At 32.6% G+C, this 21,807-nt stretch overlaps 4 protein-coding genes across 8 annotated transcripts; 2 read left to right on the forward strand and 2 right to left on the reverse strand.

The window, feature by feature from the left end:
• The first annotated feature begins 1,102 nt into the window (after positions 1-1,102).
• On the forward strand, positions 1,103-3,190 carry LOC110600248 (silicon efflux transporter LSI2). The gene is made up of 3 exons (XM_021737052.2): positions 1,103-2,390; positions 2,470-2,659; positions 2,753-3,190. Exons 1-3 carry the CDS (start codon positions 1,359-1,361, stop codon positions 3,013-3,015), a joined length of 1,485 nt encoding a protein of 494 aa, XP_021592744.1. The 5' UTR covers positions 1,103-1,358; the 3' UTR covers positions 3,016-3,190.
• Positions 3,191-5,251: 2,061 nt separating this feature from the next.
• On the reverse strand, positions 5,252-9,967 carry LOC110600249 (short-chain dehydrogenase TIC 32, chloroplastic). The gene is made up of 8 exons (XM_021737054.2): positions 9,777-9,967; positions 7,633-7,864; positions 7,386-7,465; positions 6,722-6,875; positions 6,322-6,400; positions 5,987-6,071; positions 5,799-5,845; positions 5,252-5,709 (listed from the first exon to the last, which is right to left on the reverse strand). Exons 1-8 carry the CDS (start codon positions 9,880-9,882, stop codon positions 5,551-5,553), a joined length of 942 nt encoding a protein of 313 aa, XP_021592746.2. The 5' UTR covers positions 9,883-9,967; the 3' UTR covers positions 5,252-5,550.
• A 3,754-nt stretch (positions 9,968-13,721) lies between these two features.
• Positions 13,722-19,072, forward strand: LOC110599723 (SKP1-like protein 21). Of its 5 annotated transcripts, none has more exons than XM_021736280.2 (10): positions 13,724-13,882; positions 15,144-15,436; positions 15,787-16,008; positions 16,265-16,456; positions 16,544-16,654; positions 16,833-16,911; positions 17,128-17,231; positions 17,385-17,566; positions 17,754-17,887; positions 18,050-19,072. In XM_021736280.2, the coding sequence occupies exons 2-10, from the start codon at positions 15,401-15,403 to the stop codon at positions 18,055-18,057; spliced, it is 1,068 nt and encodes a 355-aa protein (XP_021591972.1). In that variant the 5' UTR covers positions 13,724-13,882; positions 15,144-15,400; the 3' UTR covers positions 18,058-19,072. The 5 variants fall into 5 exon arrangements, with proteins under 5 accessions (XP_043806082.1, XP_043806081.1, XP_021591972.1 ...); XM_021736279.2 differs by having other exon boundaries at positions 18,248-19,072; XM_043950147.1 differs by lacking the exon at positions 18,050-19,072 and having other exon boundaries at positions 13,722-13,882; positions 17,385-17,625; positions 17,754-17,889.
• A 1,242-nt stretch (positions 19,073-20,314) lies between these two features.
• LOC110599774 lies at positions 20,315-21,058 on the reverse strand. Its single transcript, XM_021736343.1, has one exon. The coding sequence runs from the start codon at positions 21,056-21,058 to the stop codon at positions 20,315-20,317; it is 744 nt and encodes a 247-aa protein (XP_021592035.1).
• Positions 21,059-21,807: the final 749 nt, after the last annotated feature.

Raw genomic sequence — 21,807 nt, forward strand, 5'->3', positions numbered from 1 at the left:
TGTTGTGTGTTTGCTGCTTGCCTCTGAAGTCCTCTATATTCGGCTTGTCTAATGGAGAAAACTCTTTTTGTTGATTCTTGTTATTATTTCTTTGTTTGAATTGTGGTTTTGGACTGATATTCTTTTTTTTTTTTTTTTTTAAAGTATTTCTCTTCTGAAATTATACTGGTGAATAAACTTTGTGAATAAACTGAATTATAATAATATTATAAAAGGATATATAAATCAATAATTTATATGTGCCAATTAAATCACTACGATACATTTTTATAGATTTTCATTAATTTGTAAGATAAATTAATAACATTGTACTATTTTTTAATAGTTTTAAAATGATGTTTTTTTTAAAAGAAAAAAACATTTTTCTTCCTCTAAACTCAATGCCAAACAGACTCTTAAGATTAATACAAGAACTCCTGCGTGAATGTATCCAAACATATTTTAGTCCTTGGAGCTCACCTAATGGAGTAGGAAGCAGACCAAGTAAGATTGCGAATAATTTTAGCCAATGAAGAAATTTGATAAGCCTAAATGGATAATATCATATATTTTTCAAAAAAAATTTAACAACTCAGCCTTAAGCAACGACAGTTGTGCTGCTTCGTTTTCCTTGTAAGCCTCATGAAGTACTTGTAAGATTGAATTTTTGTTCAAGTGCGCACACCTGCGACATTCTGTTATTTTGTCATAAAAATAATATTTTAGAAGTTCTTTTAAATTTTAGCTATTGAACTCCGACAACAATAACTAATAAAGAAATTCAACAGGCAAAAATTTTTGGGATAAGAAGCAACTACATCTACATGAAAATTTTCATTTCTCAGGATAAAAAACCAATTAGTCAAATACTTGTCCAAAATAAAAATCAGCATCCTACGGAAATACACTTGGAAAAGTAGAAACCACAAGTTCGCAATCCACTTTCTTGTCTTATTTGGAGCGGCATGTGCATTCAGCTGGACAATGAGCGGGTCTGGTCCTCTTGGATTCCCAGAGAATTTAAATTAGTACAGACAGAGAATTTAAATTAGTACAGACACAGTAACATATAATTCCAGAAAACTAAGAGACCCTTTCACTAGTTATTGCATTTGTAAATGGAATAATAAATGGACTTAAAGAAACTCAACATTTTCTCTTCTCTGTCCATTGGCGGAGAATGAAAAGGAGCGTGGCACCATCATACGCACATCTATAAAAATGTGCTTGCCTTGGGTACATGGTCCATGTTTTGGCTCTCTGCATTTGATAAGCTCCATCAAGGCTAATTTTCTGGGTAGTAATAGTAGTAGTCTTCCTCTTTATATTTTTTTTACTAGCTGCATCAAAGCTATCTTCCAGCTTTAAGGGATTAGCTAATGGTAACAATGATTCCTTCAGTAAAAGCGATGCTCGGTTCATTTGCCTTTGCAATATTCTGGGTTTTGGCAGTTTTCCCTGCTTTTCCACTTCTGCCAATTGGGAGGAGTGGAGGGTCTCTTCTAGGGGCTGTACTCATGGTCGTTTTCGAGGTAACATCCCCTGCTCAAGCTTATGCTTCAATTGATCTTTCAATTCTTGCTTTTCTTTTTGGAACAATGGTGGTAGGTGTCTATCTTGAAAGAGCAGATGCATTTGAGTACGTGGAAGAATTGCTGTCATGGAAGAGCCAAGGAGCTAAAGATTTAATTTTTCGGATTTGCTTGGTATCTGCCATTACAAGTGCCTTTTTCACTAATGACACCTCTCGCATTGTCTTGACTGAACTGGTACTGAAAACTGCAAGAAAACATAACCTCCCTCCTCACCCTTTTCTACTTGCTGTGGACTCAAGTGCAAATATAGGATCTTCAGCAACTCCAATTGGCAACCTTCAAAATCTGGTTATAGCTACAAAAGCAAATCTTTCATTTGGGACTTTCTTAGTTGGAATTTTACCTGCAGCGCTTACAGGAATTATTTTGAATTATGTACTTCTCCTATGCATATTCTGGAGACAGCTTTCTTCTGGTAACAGTGGAGGAGAACATGCATATGAAGAAATTGTCGCTGAGGGTGATATGAGTTTTCACAGGTTATCCCCAGGCCCAGTTCCACAATTCACACATCTACATTTTCAAGAAACAGGCTCTGGATTGGATATGCAAGATTTGACTCCTAAAGGGGATTTTAGGCACCGAAGTTGTCTCAGTGAGATTGACATACTTCCCATTGTTGGTTCAGAATCCCCTGGAAATTCAAGTACGCATTCAAATCGGAGAAGCATGTTCTGGAAATCTTGTGTTTACCTAATAACCACAGGGATGATTACTGCTTTGATTTCGGGTATGAATATGTCATGGACTGCACTAACGTCTGCACTTGCTCTCGCTGTTCTGGATTTCAAGGATGCTCAGCCATGCCTGGATAAGGTAATGATCCTTTCATTGTTACTGTATATTTCTCTATTAAATCACCGAACCTTGTAAATTAATTCACTTCCTTAAACAGGTGTCCTATTCACTTTTAGTTTTTTTTTGTGGGATGTTCATGACAATCGATGGCTTCGAGAAAGCTGGAATTCCAAGATATTTATGGGAGATGATGGAGCCCTATGCACAAATTGACCATGCCAAAGGAATAACAATTCTTGCACTCGTCGTCCTTGTTCTGTCCAACTCAATCTCAAATGTAACAACTGGTACGTGTTTGAATTCTTAAACACTTGCAATAATACATGGCTGTACCTGATGATCATCATGTCCGTTAAAAAAAAATGTTTACAATGTGACAGTTTTGTTGCTGGGGGAAAAGATGGCAGCATCAGCGGCAACTATTTCTCCTTTGTATGCGAAGAAGGCGTGGTTGATTTTAGCATGGGCCAGCACTGTGTCTCCAAACCTCTCACTTGTGGGTTCTGGTGCCAATTTGATAGTTTGCGAGAACGCTCGTGCCAAAGCCCCCCTTGCTTATAATTTATCTTTCTGGAGCCATCTCAAATTTGGTGTCCCTTCCACTGTTATGGTCATTGCCATTGGCTTGACACTAGTAGGATAAATAATTTACTGCTGCTTCACCATCCTTCTTTTTCTTCATAATCAAAAATTACATCAATTTCTTACAATTATAAATAATTTATTGCAATTAATATGATTTCCTAAAATTATTGTATTCTTGTAATGTCTTTTCATTTTAGTTTATATTAATTTCAGAATTCAAGCGATTATATCCATTTGTGCTGTTCAATCACTGCTCTAGTTTAGTTTGAGAATTTATTATATATATAATGTACCTAATATTTAAAAATATAATTGTGAATAAATTATAAATTAATTTTTAATGCATTTGTATACTTTTATTATCTAAAAATAAATAAATATTATAATTAATATAATTATTTTATAATATTTATATTTATTTTATGGTATAAATAATTTATTGATATATATTAAAATTTATTTATTATAAAAAACTTATAATTAATAAATATTCAAAAGATAATTTTAAATAAAAAATAAAATCTCATCTCCTGTATAAAATGTATTAAAATAAGAACCATTTGAAAAAGCAGTCGATAAATCATCACAAAAAAAATTGCTTTCAAAAAAAAAAAAAATCATCACAAAATAATTGTTTGGAGTTAACCAATTATCTGCTATTAAAAAAAAAAAAAAGCCAAATACACTCTTACGAGCTGGATTTGAAAAATCGAATAAAATTCAATTATTTAATTTATTGCATATCTGAATCCACAATTATTAAATTCGAGTTTTAAAATTGTTATAAAAAAAATATCACTTACGGTAAAATTTAAAAATAATTAAAGTTACAGGTTTCATTATAGCATTATGAATGCCTCTGAAATTAAATTTATTTGGAGAAAAAGAGTACTTAACTAATCAATATAGTGTACTTAAAAAAACACTAATAAGCATAGTGAGAAAAATGATGAAATTAGTTTTCATAAACTCCGTTCACTGAAAATAACATTTTATTTTATAAACTTTGCTTGTAATTTAAAGTACCCATTCAGCCAAATTCATAACCATTTTATTTTCTTTTTCTGAAACTAAACTTTAAATTTAAAATGTACAAATATTTTCTCTATGAAGATATGTACTAATATCCACAACTTTCTCAAGTCTAGATTCAATTCACAACTTGTACACAGACATGCTAAGCAAAGGGGAATTATTAGATATAATAATATGGAAAAATTTTGTTAGATTGAATTTATTGAATTTCAATCGGATTGAACGCTAATAAAAAAAAAATTTCACCAATATAGATAGATGATGTTATTGTCCAAATTTTGTAGTAAAACACGAAATCGTTCGTTTTGATTGGTTGCGGCAAATCACAAACTGTCCAAATGTTCAATCTCTAATAATATCCATACATAATAGAAATTGAAAAGTTTTAGAGCAATTCTAAGGGATTAAAGAGGGGAGAAGTCGTAACTATTAACTCTATGTCTTTCCTACAAATTTTAAAAATTTTTAAAAGGTTTCTCACAAGAATTGGTATAAATTCTCGTCCTTTTAGACTTAAACTTAGGATTTTAGTATAACAATATTTATTTAATTAATTATAACTATAATCCAGAACTTTAATAAATAAGCCATATAAATTGTAAACAATTTTAATTAAATTTCTACTTAATTAATTAGATCAAAATTATAATTCTTTCAAATTATAATTTTATTCTAATATCAAATCATATGCAATAAGGTCCTACTTGATTTTTAGCAACATATTAAGACTATCCAAATATTCGAAACATCAAAATTTCATGATTAATATTAAAAGAGAACAAATAAAATATTTTCTAATTTAACTTAAGGTGATAAATCTTGTCTCAATAATGTAGATACCTTCATGCAGTTTCTAGTACATTCAATTTACCTCTATTTATTATTTATTAACCAAACAACATGTAAAATGAATCAAAACATAAAAATTTCTATATAAGATTATTTATTGATTTCAAGTTAATAGATCATTTACACAACTACCACTTGATTAATACATAGACAAATTATTTTTCACATGAATTTCTAATACAGATCAGTTTAGTATATTTATTTATAAAATAAGCACTTACATATTAGTTTTAAAAATCTCACATATTTTACCCTATGAGATCAGTTGCTTTCTCTAAAAAGAAAAAACATAATATTTACTAATTTTAATGGTTCTAATCATATAAATCTCACAATTATAACCACATTATAATTTACTATGCACAGTAAATAGTCTCGTCGATTTTATCTTTATTCGATATTCAATTAAATTAACACTAAAAATAAATAACTATTTTTATAAAATTATATTTAAATACTTAAAATACAGAAATAATAATATCTAATTACAATCAACAAATTAACCGTAGGAATATTACGAACGGGATCTATATGAACTCAAAGCCATACAAGTGGGATCATAAAATCCCACATATTTATGCTTTGGGTCCAATAGACCTAGTCTAAGTAAGATCTCCCCCAATATTATGTATGTTTCTTGCACAAACATGCACACTATTACGTTTAAAGAAAAGAAATGTTGTTTATATTGTGGAAATAGAAGCATCATTCAGTTAACCAATTTCATGCTGAAATCCCACAGTTGCTTTGCCAATCCAACATCCCTACCCATATCAGTTGCTTTGGCCAGGTTACAGTCTGAAAAATATTCACCACTTACACCCTTCACTTGCGGATGCAACGCCACGTAGCATGTAGTAGCAGCACCCTGCAATCAAATTCAATATATCAACAGGTGATCCTGACTCCTGTGTAAACATATGTAGCTCAACTGTGTGGCATAGCTCTATTTCTCACCTGCTGAACGTTTTTAAGCACTAGTCTACCAACCACGTTGATCAAGCCTGCATTAGCAAAAGAATTGGAGTTGCTAAGGCAAGGCATTTTCAATTAATATGTGACACCAAATGTCACATGATAAATTTCACTATACAACAAGGGCTGAGACACAATTCCACTAAGTTACTTCAATTGTAATCTGTTACCATTGACAGTGCTCATGTGACGGAAAAGATTGGTTGAAATTGTTCCTGGATGAAGTGAATTTGCAGTTATATTGACCCCATCTTCCTGCTTACCATACAAATCAAACATTATAATCCAGGTACGATGATTCATATGCAAACAAACTCCCAAGAAAAGTTGAGTCATAAAATAACACCAACATAGGCCACTCTCCAACTAGTTCATTCTATAAAGCTGAGGGAGACAGAGAGAGAAAAGGAGGGAGGGAGAGATTAAAAGACTACACGATACACCATCAAATTATGTTCCATAATAGTTCATCGAGTTTTGGTGATTAAAGGGAAAAAGGAGGTACCTTCAACTGTCTAGTCAGCTCATTAGCATGCAACACATTAGCAAGCTTAGATTGACCATAGGCACGTATACTGCTATACCTGTTTATATAAGAACAGATTCAAACTCAATCAAATTCTCTTCAAGTTAGAAATTGGTGCTAAAATGATCAAAAGGACTCTTCTATATAACACAGAATCACAGATCCCTCATAAATAAGCAAAAGGTCAAGACTATGCAATGTGGAGCCTTCATGCCATGCGCAAATTTAGGAAAGCTTAGGGTCTTCAAAAAATTGAATAAGCCAAAAAACATCAGCCTATAGTCCAAGAGCTGGCATATTTCTATCAAATTGGCATATAGTCCTGAAGGTTTACTCTCAAAAAGAGAAACTGAATATAACTCCAAGTTGTTAGTATTACCCTGACGGGTCATTGATTTTATCAAAACGTATTCCTTCATGATAAGTGTAACGATGAGCTTCTGATGAGACAATCACTATTCTTCCTTCTCTTTTACTTTCATGGGCTGTTTTCTTCATATTCTCCAACAACAGATTTGTCAAAAGAAAATGACCTGCAAAAAGCAGTTATGTACCAAGCCAAATGGCAAATATGGAGTAATAAATGAGCTGCTTTGTAAGTCTGAAAATTCAATTTAATTTTCAAAATTATTACATTGTTTTTAACCAAGGTAAAAAAGATGGGAGCTGGGGGTTGGTTAGCGTGATGAGTCTAAGAATAGATTTTAATTCGTGCTGAGGGACTATCAAAACTCAAAAGCGAAATCACCCTCAACTTCCATTGAAAATTTATTGATACTTTGACATTTTGAAGCAATTTCCTTCAATTGAAATCTCAAATTCTTCATTTGGAAAAGTTTATCCGTAACAAAAGAATTCAAATGAATTTTTATACAATCATACTTTATTTCGATTTCCTTTAAGTAATTTTTCATCCCAAACATGAAAAAAAAAGTCAATTAAAGTGAATTCTTATAAAATTCTTGATTTCAAATGGGGGAAATAAGAAATTTAAAGCATTCTAATGGGTGCAAACATTGAAGCATGAGTTATATGCAACATACCTAAGTGATTTGTTGCAAACTGTTGTTCTATGTTGTCTTTGGAAAGCATGAATGGTGTTGCCATAATTCCTGCATTGTTACTTTATAGAAAAACAATGAAGGAAAAGTGTCATTCCTGGCTTATAATTCATTAAGCGAAGCAGAGCTAGGACATGCCACCTTGACAGCAATTCACGTATCATATCTAAAGAATGACAATCATGTACAAAGTGATACACTAGCATCAAGGATCTCGTTCTATTCTTACATTAGGATGTTCAGTGGGAGACCCGAAGAATTGAACTCTGTTGCAAAGTTCCTCACAGATGCCATTGAATTGAGGTCCAATTCCATGATATCAACTTTGGCAGATGGGATTTCTTTTACTATAGCTTCTTTGATAGATCTTCCAGCAGCCTTATTCCTGACTGCCATGATTACATGGACACCACGTAATGCAAGCACCCTTGAAGTTTCAGTGCCAATACCACTAGATGCTCCTAAAATCACAGTGGGTGACAGATAAAATGTCATTCACTAAACGCACTAAATTATTACGCAACACAAAGAAAAGGTGTTATTTATATGTACGAAAGGATAAGCCAGTGAAGAACTTCTGTGCTATGGGGAGGTTGATGTTGCAACCTTATCCCTAAATTTCTGAGAAGCTGTTTCTCTTGCTTCAACCTATGACCTCCAAGTCACAGATAGAGTTACTTTACTATTACATCAAAGCTACCTTCTTATTTATTGAAATGTACTATTTATTCAAATTAGCATTAAAGAAAAATGAAAGAATGTATCACCCACTCAATCATAAAGCACATAATCTTTTTTTTTCAATTCAAGAAACTTACGAGTACACAAGGAAGTGTTAAAAATTAGAATCCAGAATCCTTTTACTAAATATCTTGGATTGTAGCTCTGGTTTTAGCAGCACCAGAACAGAAAACTAATATGCAGAAAACTAAATAAATGAGTGTCCAAATTTAGCCTCTCTGTTAATATTTAAGAGAAAATTCCTCGTTTGTCATAAAGAAGGAAGAAAATTGGCAGACGGCAGCAAAAAGCCACAATGGAACTCAATATAATCAGTACATAAGGGGGACCAGATGGGATACAACTAAAATTTTGCGACTTAAAGTCTCGTCTTTTTTCAAATTAGAAAAATTAAGAGCTCATTAAAAATATAGAGGGTAGTTGATAGTTGGTTGACTGTAACTTTCATCGTCTTGTGTGTCAGAATGCAAATTATGGAAGTGGAAATGGACCACACGGCAATTCCATAAACCATAAATAGCTAAGAGAACAATACAACAGAATTGGTGCATTGAAACTATTATAAGCTCTATTTTGTATAAAAATAAATTTAATAATTGTTGTATCAAATATTTACATTTATAGTTGTGTACCCATTATATAAATATATTAATCACAAATATTAAATTTAATAATTTTGATGGTCATTTTCATATGAGATTTAGCTACAAACCAAGGTCTCCTTTTATAATTAAATCTCCCTGCAGCTCATACGAAAATTGGGAACTTTTACTTGTACCACCAAAGTCATTGAAATATCTAAACCTCGGCCTCACCCACTGACAGATGTACAACAGTGTACCAGTATCCGAGGGATTATACTCTGTCTCACAATTTGTCCGAGTGATTCTTATACCAATTGAATCAATTCGGTAAAACTGCCCACCCTCCACTCTATCTAATAAGATTAATCTAAATTATTTAACGATTTCATAACGGTTATTATATATAATATAATCCACCGATGCGGAACAAATTAAAATTTCAAATTTTTTTATATCAATATCATTTATCTATGTTAGTGTAATAAAATAATCCAAATAGTATTATCACATTAGTAAAATATAATCACTCTAATTCAAGTTTTAAATTGGAATATAATTAGAATAAAATTTACAATTAACTTTTTAAAATTTTAAATTAAATTGTAAAATTAAAAAAAAAAACTTTAGATTTTTTTTATGTAAATAGGTCATTAAAAAAATACAGTTAATATAATTTATTACTTTTTAATTAAAAAGTAATAAATTATATTTAGTATTTTTCTTATCTATTAAAATAAATAACTCATAATAATTTTATTTTCTCAATGCATAGTGAATAGAGATATATTAATAAACTAATAAACACACTACTTTCCTAAAAAATGCCCAAAATCCTACGATTTGAGACAGATGATAAGAAAAGTAAACCTAAGGGAGTATTTAAAAAACAAATTGCTTGTAGCCAAGGCAATAAGATCTCCATAAAATTGAATCTCACATCCACAGGAGACATAAGACAATAAATCCAGATCTTAATTAGTGCAATCATGCAATAAGTAAAATTAAACAAGAAAAAGGAAAAAGGCAATGTATATAATAAGTTATGAACCTGTAACAATGGCAGTGAGACCAGATGCATCAATCCCGTGAGTAACTTCCTCGGCTGTGGAAGATGATGAGAACCCAGATGGTCCTTTTCTGCAAAACGGCCACATTCTTTCTTTGGCTCTCAGAATCAACTGCTTCCAGAGCAAAACGAGCGATAGTGTTAGGGAGGTGACCGCTGCTTTTATTTGGCGTGCAATGGAAGCGAAGATGAGTATCATATAATATAATATACAGCTCTCTTCAGTCCACCCCATTAATATCTGGGACCATTAGGCGGAGGACACGGATGTTGGAATCTTGGCCACCAGCGAATTTTTTTATGAAAAAAATTCGCTGGTGTGCTAAACTTTAATTAATTTTTTTTAATATAAATCAACAGAATCCAATGAATTTTTATTTTCTTATGATTTTTTAAGGATTTTACTTAACTCTTAAGTCTATTATTCTCTTATTAATGTAATTTTTTTTCTTATTTAACATCATTTTCTATTTCATATTTTTTTTATTAATATAAATTGATATTACATCTAACAAGATCTAAAAGATATCCATAATAAATAAAAGAGTTAGTTCAATCTAAAACTCTCTAAACAAATTAATCTAGCCACGATTTATTTTAGTCTAAATCCATTTAAACTCAATTATAAATAATAATTTAAAATCTGAAAAGTCTAAATCTAGACTACTATGGATCAAAAGTCAAATTGATTAATACATCTAAATCAGTCTCTTATAATTTAAAAAAGTGTAGAATATAAAATATTAAAAAAATCGATCAACAAAATGACGACAGTTATAAAAGTCGATAGAAGACGATTAACAAGCATGCATGCAGCTAATTTAAAAAGGAAAACACTCAGAAAAATAAAAGTTGTGTTAAGCAAGTCTAGCCATAAAAAGCATCGCATACTTAAGCCATCTTTGGGCTATGGAAATGTAATCTACCGGATGTTACGGTACAGTTTTGGAATGCATATGCCACAAACTGAACATCTTCCCGACAATTAAAACATAATAGTAAACTCTCATACACCCAAATCCAATAAAAAAATCCTCGTTGTTGAACCACATGAACATGAAAAAAAAAAAAAAAAAACAGAAAACAAAAGGCAACCAATTTCCCTTGGTGAGGGAGGACCAAGAACAAAGGTTTCAGTAGGGGATAACAAAACCAGTTGAGAATAAAATAAAAAAAAAAAAAATCAAAGCAACAAAGAAAAACTGGAAAAAGAAAATGACCAAGAAAGCCTTCTCAACTGAGAATCATTGCTGTATCACATCTTCACTCAGCTTCCTTTTTCTCTTACTTCGTCTTCCCTACTTTCTGGATTGATTATTGAATCCTCAATTTCTATTTCATATCATTCACACTTTTTTTTTAGTTGTAGTCTTACCCTCATATAATCTTCATTTGATTTAATTTAACATTTTTATTTCTGTATTCTGTATGCTTATGCTATCTTGTTTCTTTAATTGAAAAGATAATATTTGTTGTCATCATTTAATCTATGCTGGAGTAACTTTTTTTAGTTAGTGTACTATAGTAACTTTTAAATATTTATTTATAAATTTTACTTTTGACTATATAAATTTTATTTATATAATATTTTAATATATACATATATTAATCATGCAAAATTAGTTACATTGAAAACCCAGTGAATTAAAGTAAAAATAAATCTAAGTAAGAGCTAAACTAACACACAAATTTAATCAATAGCCATAAACCATAAAAAAGCCAAACAAATCTCAGCCCGTAGTCCACAAGCCAGAAGAAGTCTTGATAGGAATTGCCTGAAATTGAGAGACCGCTCAGCGCCACCATCATCTCCGCCATGAACACACAGATCCGACCCAATCAGAGAAAAGATCATCAGATGTTTAAAAGAAAAATAACAAAACAAAATACGATATGCAACCATATGAAAATTTCAAATGCAGATAAATTTCACAATAGGATCTTTACATTACAGTACTACCATAATCATCACTAGTTACACCTAAATCAACTTAAAACTTAAAGCAAACTTGATTTGTCGACAAATTAAACACCACACAAGGGGAGGCGACGCGATAAATTCGAGAAAAACGTGAATGGCCACACATAGCAGCGTAATCCAAGGTTATCGTCATCGATAACCGAACTTCTTTTTAAAGTGTAGAAATAAAGAGCGGACCGATAAAAGAAACGGCCATCCTGTAAATTAACATTAAAAAAATCCACATGCAACCAAAACTAACAAAGCATCCACCACCAAAAAATGGATATAAACCGGACAAAACTATATATTGTTGACAAAGAGACGTTGAGGCCAATACCACTTCGTCGATGGCAAAAAATGAAATTCTCAACACTTTGTCTTCCTCACTCAACTTTTTACTTTTTAAGAAAGAGGAAAAATTTTATCATTCGATTTTTTATTATATATATATATATATCGATTAGACACTTATATAATAATAAAACCATAATCACGATTATTATTAAATTTTATTTGGTAAAAAAAATTTATAGTATGATATTCTATATTATATATATGATTAAATTTTACAATATAAATGCATATTTTATCCATATAATATTAATTTAATAATAAGTTTAATATTAGTATTTGTTGTTTATTGAAGTTATTATTATTTTTTCATTTTGATAAAGAAGCGGATAGAAGACGAAACAAAGAAAGGGAACACTGCTGTAGCTCACACACATCTATGTGGTAGAAGTAGACACCCCTTTGATGACTTGAACTTTTTAATTTTATTTTTAATGAAATAATTATAATTTTATATTACACTATGAAAAATTATTATTATGTGATAAAGATTCAATACGAGAGAGATATTATAAGAATTAAATAATTAATAATTTTTTTAAAAAAATTAGAGAGTTAAATTTTATAAATATAAAAATATTTTAATTGATAATTTTTAAATAATGATAAAATAGTAAATTTATTTATAATTATGAATTAATAATAATTCATTAAAAAATATTAATGTGTCATATTTATTAAATATATGTCGTATTTATTAAATATACCTGTTTTTGCCAAATCAGCAAACAACTAGCCGCCAGCATCTTAATTACGTTTGTGAATTTGTTGTTCGTTGGGGATAGGGGGATACACATGTCTCACTGATTTTTTTTAAGAATAAATTATTATTTACTATTTAAGTCTTTGTTTGTTTTATATATAATATTTTTTTTAAAAAATATTTATCACGTTTTTTTATTTTTCTTTTTACTATTTTAGATAAATTAAAAAAACATTTTAATTTAAATCTATTAACATATTTTAATTCAGTAGTTCATATAATTAAATTTATATTTCTTTTTTTTTAATTAATAACCATTTCATTTAATTTTTAGCAAGTCTATTTTGCTTAAAATAAGTGTTTATTTTTTCACTATATGTTTACTGTTTTTATTTTTACAATAATAGAAAAATATATAACCTACTGTATAATTATCATCGTTAATCAATTAACATGTTTTAACATATCCGTTAGTTTTGAGGATAATTATATTATAATGTTTAGGACAATGAAAAATTAGTCAATAATATTTTTAATTAAACAAAATAATTAATTTATTTTTAATGAAAATTATTTATTCTCTTCTAAACACGAATTTTTTTTAAAAAAAAAAATTGAGAATTTTATCAATAAGACTATATAAATTTATTTATTTTTTAACATTATAAGTAACCATGAAAAAAAAATAAGTAAATTAATTTGGACAGCTAATTGATCTGAATACACAATAGGGCCTATTTGTTCAAATGCCCAAATCCGAAGTCCCCGCAATCAGACCATTGTCTCTATGGGCAGCTGCATGTGGCCCAACGTTAAACCAAGTGAAAAATCCGACCGAAGTACCAAACCCTAACTGCTAGCACGTGCGACGACGGCTCCATTCCGATAGGAGTCACGTGCGGAACTCAATAGCGGACATTATCGCAATAGAGAGAGAAATGAAACACAGAAAGAAACAGAAAACAGAAAAAAGGGCTCTTGAAAACCCTAACACCAAGTCCTCCTTGTCCCCTTTCTCATCGACACATCTCTTGCTATTTATTTTGATTTCGTTTCTGCCTTTGTTTTAAGGTATGCAGAACCCTTCCCAATCTCTGTTTCGACTCGTTATGTATTGTAGTATGCATGCTGTTATTTCTGATTTCTGAGTTCATTTTGTTGATTAGTTTATCCTATTGGTTTGGAAGTGGGTCATTCATTACAATTCAGGCTCCAATTTTCGGAAATTGCATTATATTTCTCATGATTTATCGTGCTATTTTAATTATCATTAGTTCCATCAATTGAAATCTGCTTCTTTTTGCTCCTTTTTATGTTTTTTGGAGGTCTGTTAGGTTTACATGAGGTTTTTTTTTTTTTACTGGATACGATATTGAATTTGATTATTTTTGGGTGTATGTGAGTATTAACTAGATAGGCCATCAAGAGAATATTTCATTTCTGGTTTTTATTTGAAATGGCAAGAGTGCCGTAAAAACTGCTTTGCAGCAGATTATTGACTTTAAGGATATATTATACACGATACATATGATTTCTGTGTGATTCCTGCCTGGCTATTGGCTGTGTACTTGTGGTCTACTCAGGTTGTGTGTGGCTAGGGGGAAAGAAATGTGGAAGGATTTGGATTTTATTTCTTTAGTTTAAGGCACGTAGCTTTGCTTTGGCTGATTAGATTCATGAATGGGATTAATATTAGTTTGAGGGTGAATTTTTAGTACCCATAAACAAGGTGAAATTTCAATACAATATCTGAGGTTTTTTTGAGGTTTTCTTCTTTTGTTCATCCAGACCATTATGTATACAATTTGAATTAAAAGCTCCAATTCAAATCATTGGATTTCAAATTTGCTATTCAAATCAAATCACTAAGAAATTTGGACCAAAAAATTGGGTGTCCATATTGCCCGTGGATTCTTACAATTCCATCTCCTATGAATTTTAATAGTAAGATTAGTGCTGAATGGTTGCTTGCATATTAATGAAGCCACATGCCGACATAATAACATGGAAAGAAACCTATAATTATTTTGTGACGAAAAATGTATTTCCTGGTTTCTTCTCGTTAGGAAGAGGACAAGTTGCTGCAGATAATTTATTGCATATTGGTAATTTTGCTCTGTAGATAAGCTTTCAGTAACTTGGATATTTTTTTTTTAAAAGAAAATTTGTATTTTGGTTATCATTTATTTTATGATCTCATCAGGAAATTGGAGAGAATCTTATTTGTGAAAAAACATGTTTATTTTATTTATGCTGACATTAGCATATTTGGCATCTAGAATAATGTCTCATGATGTCTTGCTTGTCCTGTTTTTTGCATGCTTCCTTGTAGATTGACAAGGTCCGAGGAAGCTTTATTTATAATATCTGGCGAAGCTTTATTTCTAAGCATGCTTACGTGTGTGCCATCGGGATACGACAAAGTGTCAGTTTGGAGAGCATTAATAAAGAGTTTATACACTAACAAAGTTAATCTTTCGAAGAAGAGGCATATTTTCTTCCCATTGTTTCTCCCGAGTTTTTGAAACAGTAGGTGCAAGTTTGTTCAGTTTTAAGACACTTCGAATAAGCTTTCACAGCTAGCGTCAGATGTCGGAAGTTGGTATGGCTGTTGTGAAACCTGAGGTAAATTTACCTAGTTTCATGTTTTTCTGCTTATAAATGATTATGCGGACATAAATGCATCTCGTATTTTCTGAATTTGCTGGTTGTTGGTGATACATATATATTTGTGGGGCAAGTTTTTTTCATTATTGGCTGAGCTTTAACTATCAAGACTCAAGAGGGTTGTAGAACTAGTAGGTGAGGGAAATTCCTAGAATTTTGATATCAGGAATCTGGATGCTCTATCGCAATGAACCGTTTATCGAATCATTGCAATTCCAATACTTGCATAAATTTGCAACCGTATTTGGTTATTTTTTTTTCCAAATTTGAGTCCACACTTAAATTTTTATATGGTGTTGTGTTTCAAGATGAAGTCTTACATCTGGCTCCAAACTGCCGATGGTTCAATCCAAGAAGTAGAAGAAGAGGTTGCAATGTTTTGCCCCATGATATGCAGAGAAATTCTTCAAACAGGCATGGGATCCTCAAAAAACTATGCTATATCACTTCCTCAACGTGTGAATCCAGCTATCTTAGGCTTAATACTTGACTACTGCCGGTTTCATCAAGTACCAGGTCGCTCAAATAAGGTCTGATTTTCCCTCCTTTCCCTGGTGATTTATTTTGATATTCTAGATGCTGGCATCTTTGATAACTAGCAGAGCAATATTAAAACTATGGAATCAGAGAAATGAAAACTGCTTGTTATGTATGGAGGGGTTTAAGAATTTTGTTCATTAACATATTTCTTTCTTTTGTTAGGATTGGAATGTTTTGGGTGTTAGTAACACTGTTGCTTTTAGATGATTTATTTGAATGTTAATATTTATTTGTTTTGATGTCTAGGAGCGCAAAACTTTCGATGAAAAATTTATTCGAATGGATACAAAAAGATTATGTGAGTTGACGTCTGCTGCTGACAGTCTCCAGTTAAAGCCTTTGGTTGATCTTACCAGTCGTGCACTTGCCCGAATTATTGAGGGGAAAACACCTGAGGAGATACGTGAGACCTTTCATTTACCTGATGACCTCACAGAGGTTTGTTGCAAACAAGAAGTCAGTGCTTCCAGTCTTTAGTCTGTGCTAGTTATTTTTTTTTAATTTCATGTAGATTTTTTTTCACAGGAAGAGAAATTGGAGCCTCTTAGAAACATTACTGACGATCCACGCATCCGACTGTTAAATCGATTATATGCCAGAAAGAGGAAGGAATTGAAAGAGCGAGAGAAAATGAAGGTGGCTGCTTCTACTTCTCCTGGTGCTTGCAGCTTTTTTTTATTTGTGCCTTTTTATTTTATGTTACACTCACATCTGAATGTTATGATTTAGGTTAAGTAGATTTTGGATTTAATTCTTTAAAGATTAAACCTGTATATACATGTCGTGATAATAGCAAATAAATTCTGTGTCCCAGAATGTTGAGGTTGAGGAGGAGCGTGTGGATGAACGCTCTGTCGACGATCTCTTGTCATTTATAAATGGTGCAGATGGAGGTATGCCTGCAAAATATTTAGCCTTCACTCAAAGAAGATAGCATGCTTTACCCTCTTACGATCTTGATAGCACCCACCGTGACCAGTCAGTAAAGATATTCTAATAATATTTCATGTGGCTTCTAGGAATCTTTCAAAGAATCATTACTTAAATAGCTGAACTTGTGAATTTGGTTTTTCTTGTTGCAATTTTACTGATTATGGTACTCTCTGCAGATTCAAAAGGTGGTAAAAGTAGCAAGAACAAAAAAAAGAATCGTAGAAGAAAAGACCAATCAAAGGAATCTTCTTCAGACAGTGTAAATGAGACCCATAAGAAGGTTGGCATCTGTGTCTGTGTGTGTGTGTGTGTGTGCACTTCAATTGTTGCATGGTCTGTGCTAGCTTATATATATATATATATATAGGGGATAATAGAGGATTCAAGGTCAAGTTTTCCTCTCTTATTATTAGTTTACCACTGTTGATTTCAGGAGTTGGACACTTGCCCTTCTGCTTGCCATAATGGGGAGATTAAAGATGTTTTGGTTGCCTCTCCAAGTAAAACTTCAAATTTGCAAGAATCTGGATCTGCCATGCTTTCACCTAAGATAGATTTTGATGATGCTGACATTGATGATGATTTGGATCCTGCAATGAAGGAGGAACTTGACAGGTTAGATATCTATACTGGAGCATCGTGATTGGGATGATAAATTCATTATATAGCTTGCAGTGAGTATTTCATTTGGAAGATATTGAAGAAGACGGCCTATCTTAGACTGTATAGGGCTCCATTTTGTGTTTGAGAGAGAATTGCGAGTATTATATGACTCAAGTTGCAACTTTTTTTTCTGATTCAGGGAAGTTGAGGACTTCGCTCGTAGATTAAATTCAGATTGGCCAGAGAGGATGCAGGAAATACTTTCATTGGGCCAAGAAAGAAGGCTAGTACCATTATCTATGAACGGGAATGGTTCTTTATGTAAATATTCAGGTGAGTTCTCTCCTAGTTGTTGTCTTTCTCATTATACTTCCCACTGGGCCCTGTCTCTTTTACCACCCCACCCCCTCCATTTTTCTTTACATAAATGATTGGGATAATGAGATTTGAGAGGTTCAGAAATGCTTGAATTTGTTAGTTGATGTCAACTTACAGTGGCTTGAGACTTGAGACTTGAAGAGTGCCCAAAGTCACCATGTTGGTTAGATATGCAGACAGTTGTACATAGGAGATGCAGTGCATACTGAGGATTTTCAATGGGCTTGGTCAACTTTTCATGCCGAGGATTTTTTTTCCTCTCTATCATATGGTCATGTTATAAAGCATTGAATGCAATATTTGATGTCTAAACAGGTTTGGACCGAAGATAATATGAGGTAATTTCCATCCGAAAATCATCAGCAGCTTGAGTGGTTTGGAGAAAGTTTCTGCCCGCAGTTTGCTGCTGTCAGAAGATGGAAGAATTGACACTTTTATTTGGCGTGGACTGCATGTGAGTTCTTTTGTCTGTTTGACCATCATCGAAGGCAACATGTCTCGGCATATTGTATGTTGGAAAAAGCGTTGAAAAGTGGAAAATAAAACTCAGAAGAGACAAATGGAGCACAATTTGCTCTTTTGTCATCATCTTGATCTGTTGTTGGAGTTGTTTGTGAATTCTCATCAGCGAGCTCATGTACCATCTGGAAATTATTTCTTTCACAAATTTTCTCATTTTTGGAATATCATTCAGATTTATTTTTCCACATTTACTACATAACTTCCTTTTGGCTTACTCACAGAGGCAACTAATCTATGTGGAGAAAAAGATTTGAGAATATTTGAAATGCATAGTTGATTTTTTTGACGACCATTTGTTTAAGATATTATTGTTTTAAAACTTTCTGGGGAAGCCGGTGAAGAAACTTCAATAGAGCGGGGCTAACACAAGTTCTGTAATCTCATGTGTGATTCTCTCATAGCAAGTTTATTTGAGACGGTGGGAGTTTTTGCTCTATAGCTTGGGTTCTCTGCTCAGGAACTACAGTTAGGCATTTGTAGGAGTAGAAATTACATTCCTCATCTTTTATGTTGAGAGTGCAGCTCTTAATTATTATTGTTATTATGGACTGTATCCATTGTAATGAAGAGATTGTCTACAGATTTTTGCAGTGTCATTGGTTCACCATGCTTTTTTCAGTGTGTATCTGTATCATACTCCGCATTCTTAGTTGCTTATCTTTCGCATTGAAAATGCTCTACGAGTTCAATTATGTTGCTCTAATGAAATTGTTGTTGGTAGAAAGAAAAGGCAGGTGTAAAGAAATGCGTGTGCAAATGTTACTGCAGATTCCTAATCCAATGCTGTGTATCAAATTGTTAAAGCTATGCAGTATCCTGGTATATACATATATGCGTACATAATGCAGTTATCTTAGATCTACGTGTTCAATTAGACATTGCAGTAGAACTGTAGACCGGACGCAAGTTAACATTTAATCAGCAGTTCATGCGAGCCACATATTATGCTCCTGTGATAGAAAGTGATACCTAATCCGATTTATGTTGAGAATTACTGATTGAAGGTGAGTGAAAAACTTTAATTGTATTGCTGGTATTGCTGTTTGTCGCAACCTTATAACTGGAAAAACTTCAGCATGATGGGCATGGGGATTAATGGTGATTGCTCTATCAGATCTCAAAAAGTTATAGGCTCCATACGATTTTAGCAGCTGGTTTAGGTACGGAGATCGTTTATAACAAACGAAAATGAGAGAGAGGTCTCATGCTGCAATAAGCATCGGCAATATTATCATTAAGGCCTGCCAGGGAATGCTCAAGGACCCAAGTTTCCTTTGCGTCCCTAGCTTGTTTCAAAGCCTCCCATCTGCTGGTGGTTTTTTCCATGCTTTCATGGGATGGTGTACTAAAGAAATGGGAAATTTGGGCTTGCTTTGAGAGGGGTTAGTTCTAAAGATCTATGGATTGTTTAGTCCATCTGATATTAAGAGGTTGAGCATGCTTTCTCCTATCAGCGGTTAAATTAGAGTTCCTCCAAGGCAAGGCTGGTGATAGCATTGGTGCTAAAAGAAAACATGCAGCCTCGCCAATGCACTTGAGACCGATTGTGGTCTACCTTTTCTTTTGTCTCCTGATAATTTGGTCAAGGTTCTATATAAGAGAATGAGCTATGGGTATTTGAGCATCTTTGGTTGGGATTTATTGCATTTCAGGCTTTGAATCTTAAATTTGTATTTGCGGCTTTTAGTTTTTTATGCAATGAATTGCAATTAGTGCAAACTAATGATAAATTAAACCTTCAAAGTTCCAACACGTTTCCATTTTATTCTATTGCTTTACTTTTCTTCTTCTTTTCCCCCCCCCCCCCCCCTTTTTTATTTATTTATTTCAAATACAAGACGGGTTACATAGAAGAACACTCTAGTCTTTAATCTTATGCTCAGAGTAATACTTCTTGAAGGCTTTTGGAAGAAAAACTGGTAACAAGAAGCCAAAAAGATTGAAGCACCAAAAGGCCATGTTAGCCACAGCAAGAGCTCTCCCAATAAGCAGCCTCCGTGGAGATCCTCCATAGTCGTGTTCAACCTTGGAGATCTCATTCCTCAGCCAGTCTACAATTGTAAAAATTCTCCTGGAATTATAGAACACCGGCACGAAGACCCTTATAGGTAATGCAAAGCTGCCAGAAAATGCCACTCCTTCCATGAAGACTTGACTCGCTAAGAGGAAGACATGTGGTGCGGCTGCTTTGATCCCCTCTGTATCACCCTCAAAGATTCCTTCAACGATATAAGCTATGGGGAGATACAGGCCAATTATAGCAGCAACAAACACGTAGAGTCGTAAAGTTTTGTTTTTTGGATCAAAAACTAACGATTCCTTTGATGGGTTGACACAGGGGAATGCAACTTTGGAAAGGAAGTACATGTAGATGAAGGAGAACACAACGAAAGCGAAGTCTTCAGGACTTACCATGCCAGTTGCGGAGAGGACGGTGATAACAGCGACGGCAATTAGGTGGTTGAAGCTCAAGAAAACAGCTTTCTTGGACGGAGAAGTGTGTTGGCCCTTTTTCAGGGAAGAGACATGTTGTATGTTGTGTTCTTGTTCCTGTTCCTTTGGAAGGCTTATGTCATTGCAGGTCGGACCAACAGCAGCTGACATTTTTTTCCCCTTTCTTTAATTTGGGTTAGAGAAAAGAACTGGGTTGTTGATCTTCTTGATGGAGAAGAGAAGGGTTGAAGGAAGGGGATTGATGAAATTTTCGAAGATAATTAAGAGGCGATGTTAAGAGGAAAGAGATATGAGGATGAGTATAAGGTAACCCAAGTGTACAAGTGGCAGTTTCTCAGTTCAGTTGTTGAGTGCTTTTTTGGGGACTCAAACTCTGAAGTATTTGTAAGGCATTAGATTCGGCGTCGTATCAAATGTTCGAGTGATTAGCAATGGAAAATTCTAAATGGGCGATGTCTTCGTCCAAAATAATAATAAGAAATAAAATGAAAATGTCAAATTCAAGGTTTCTTTTACTTTTTATACTTTAAATGTAGAAGTAATTATCTACTGTATTAAATAATTTTTCACTTAATGAACTTAAAATAATATTATTAAAAATTTTTGTTATTCAATTTTTTTGGGTCAAAATTTTATTAATGAAAGCTAATATTTAAGCTATGGAGGAAATATAATGTTTAAAACATGGAAGATAGCGTCACAAGCATAAATTAGTTTATAATCGAATTTCAAATTGAATTCGTCGAAACTTTATTAATAAAAGCTGTGGAGGAAATATGATGTTATAATAATAGCAAAAAATAGTCACATAAGCATAGAAAATTTATTGAACTATAAAATTAAATCCAAACGGATTAAAATTAGTTTCAACATTAAAATTAAAAATAAATTAAAATTGA

Source organism: Manihot esculenta, chromosome 14 (genome assembly GCF_001659605.2).
Source record: "Manihot esculenta cultivar AM560-2 chromosome 14, M.esculenta_v8, whole genome shotgun sequence".
NCBI classification, from domain to species: domain Eukaryota; kingdom Viridiplantae; phylum Streptophyta; class Magnoliopsida; order Malpighiales; family Euphorbiaceae; genus Manihot; species Manihot esculenta.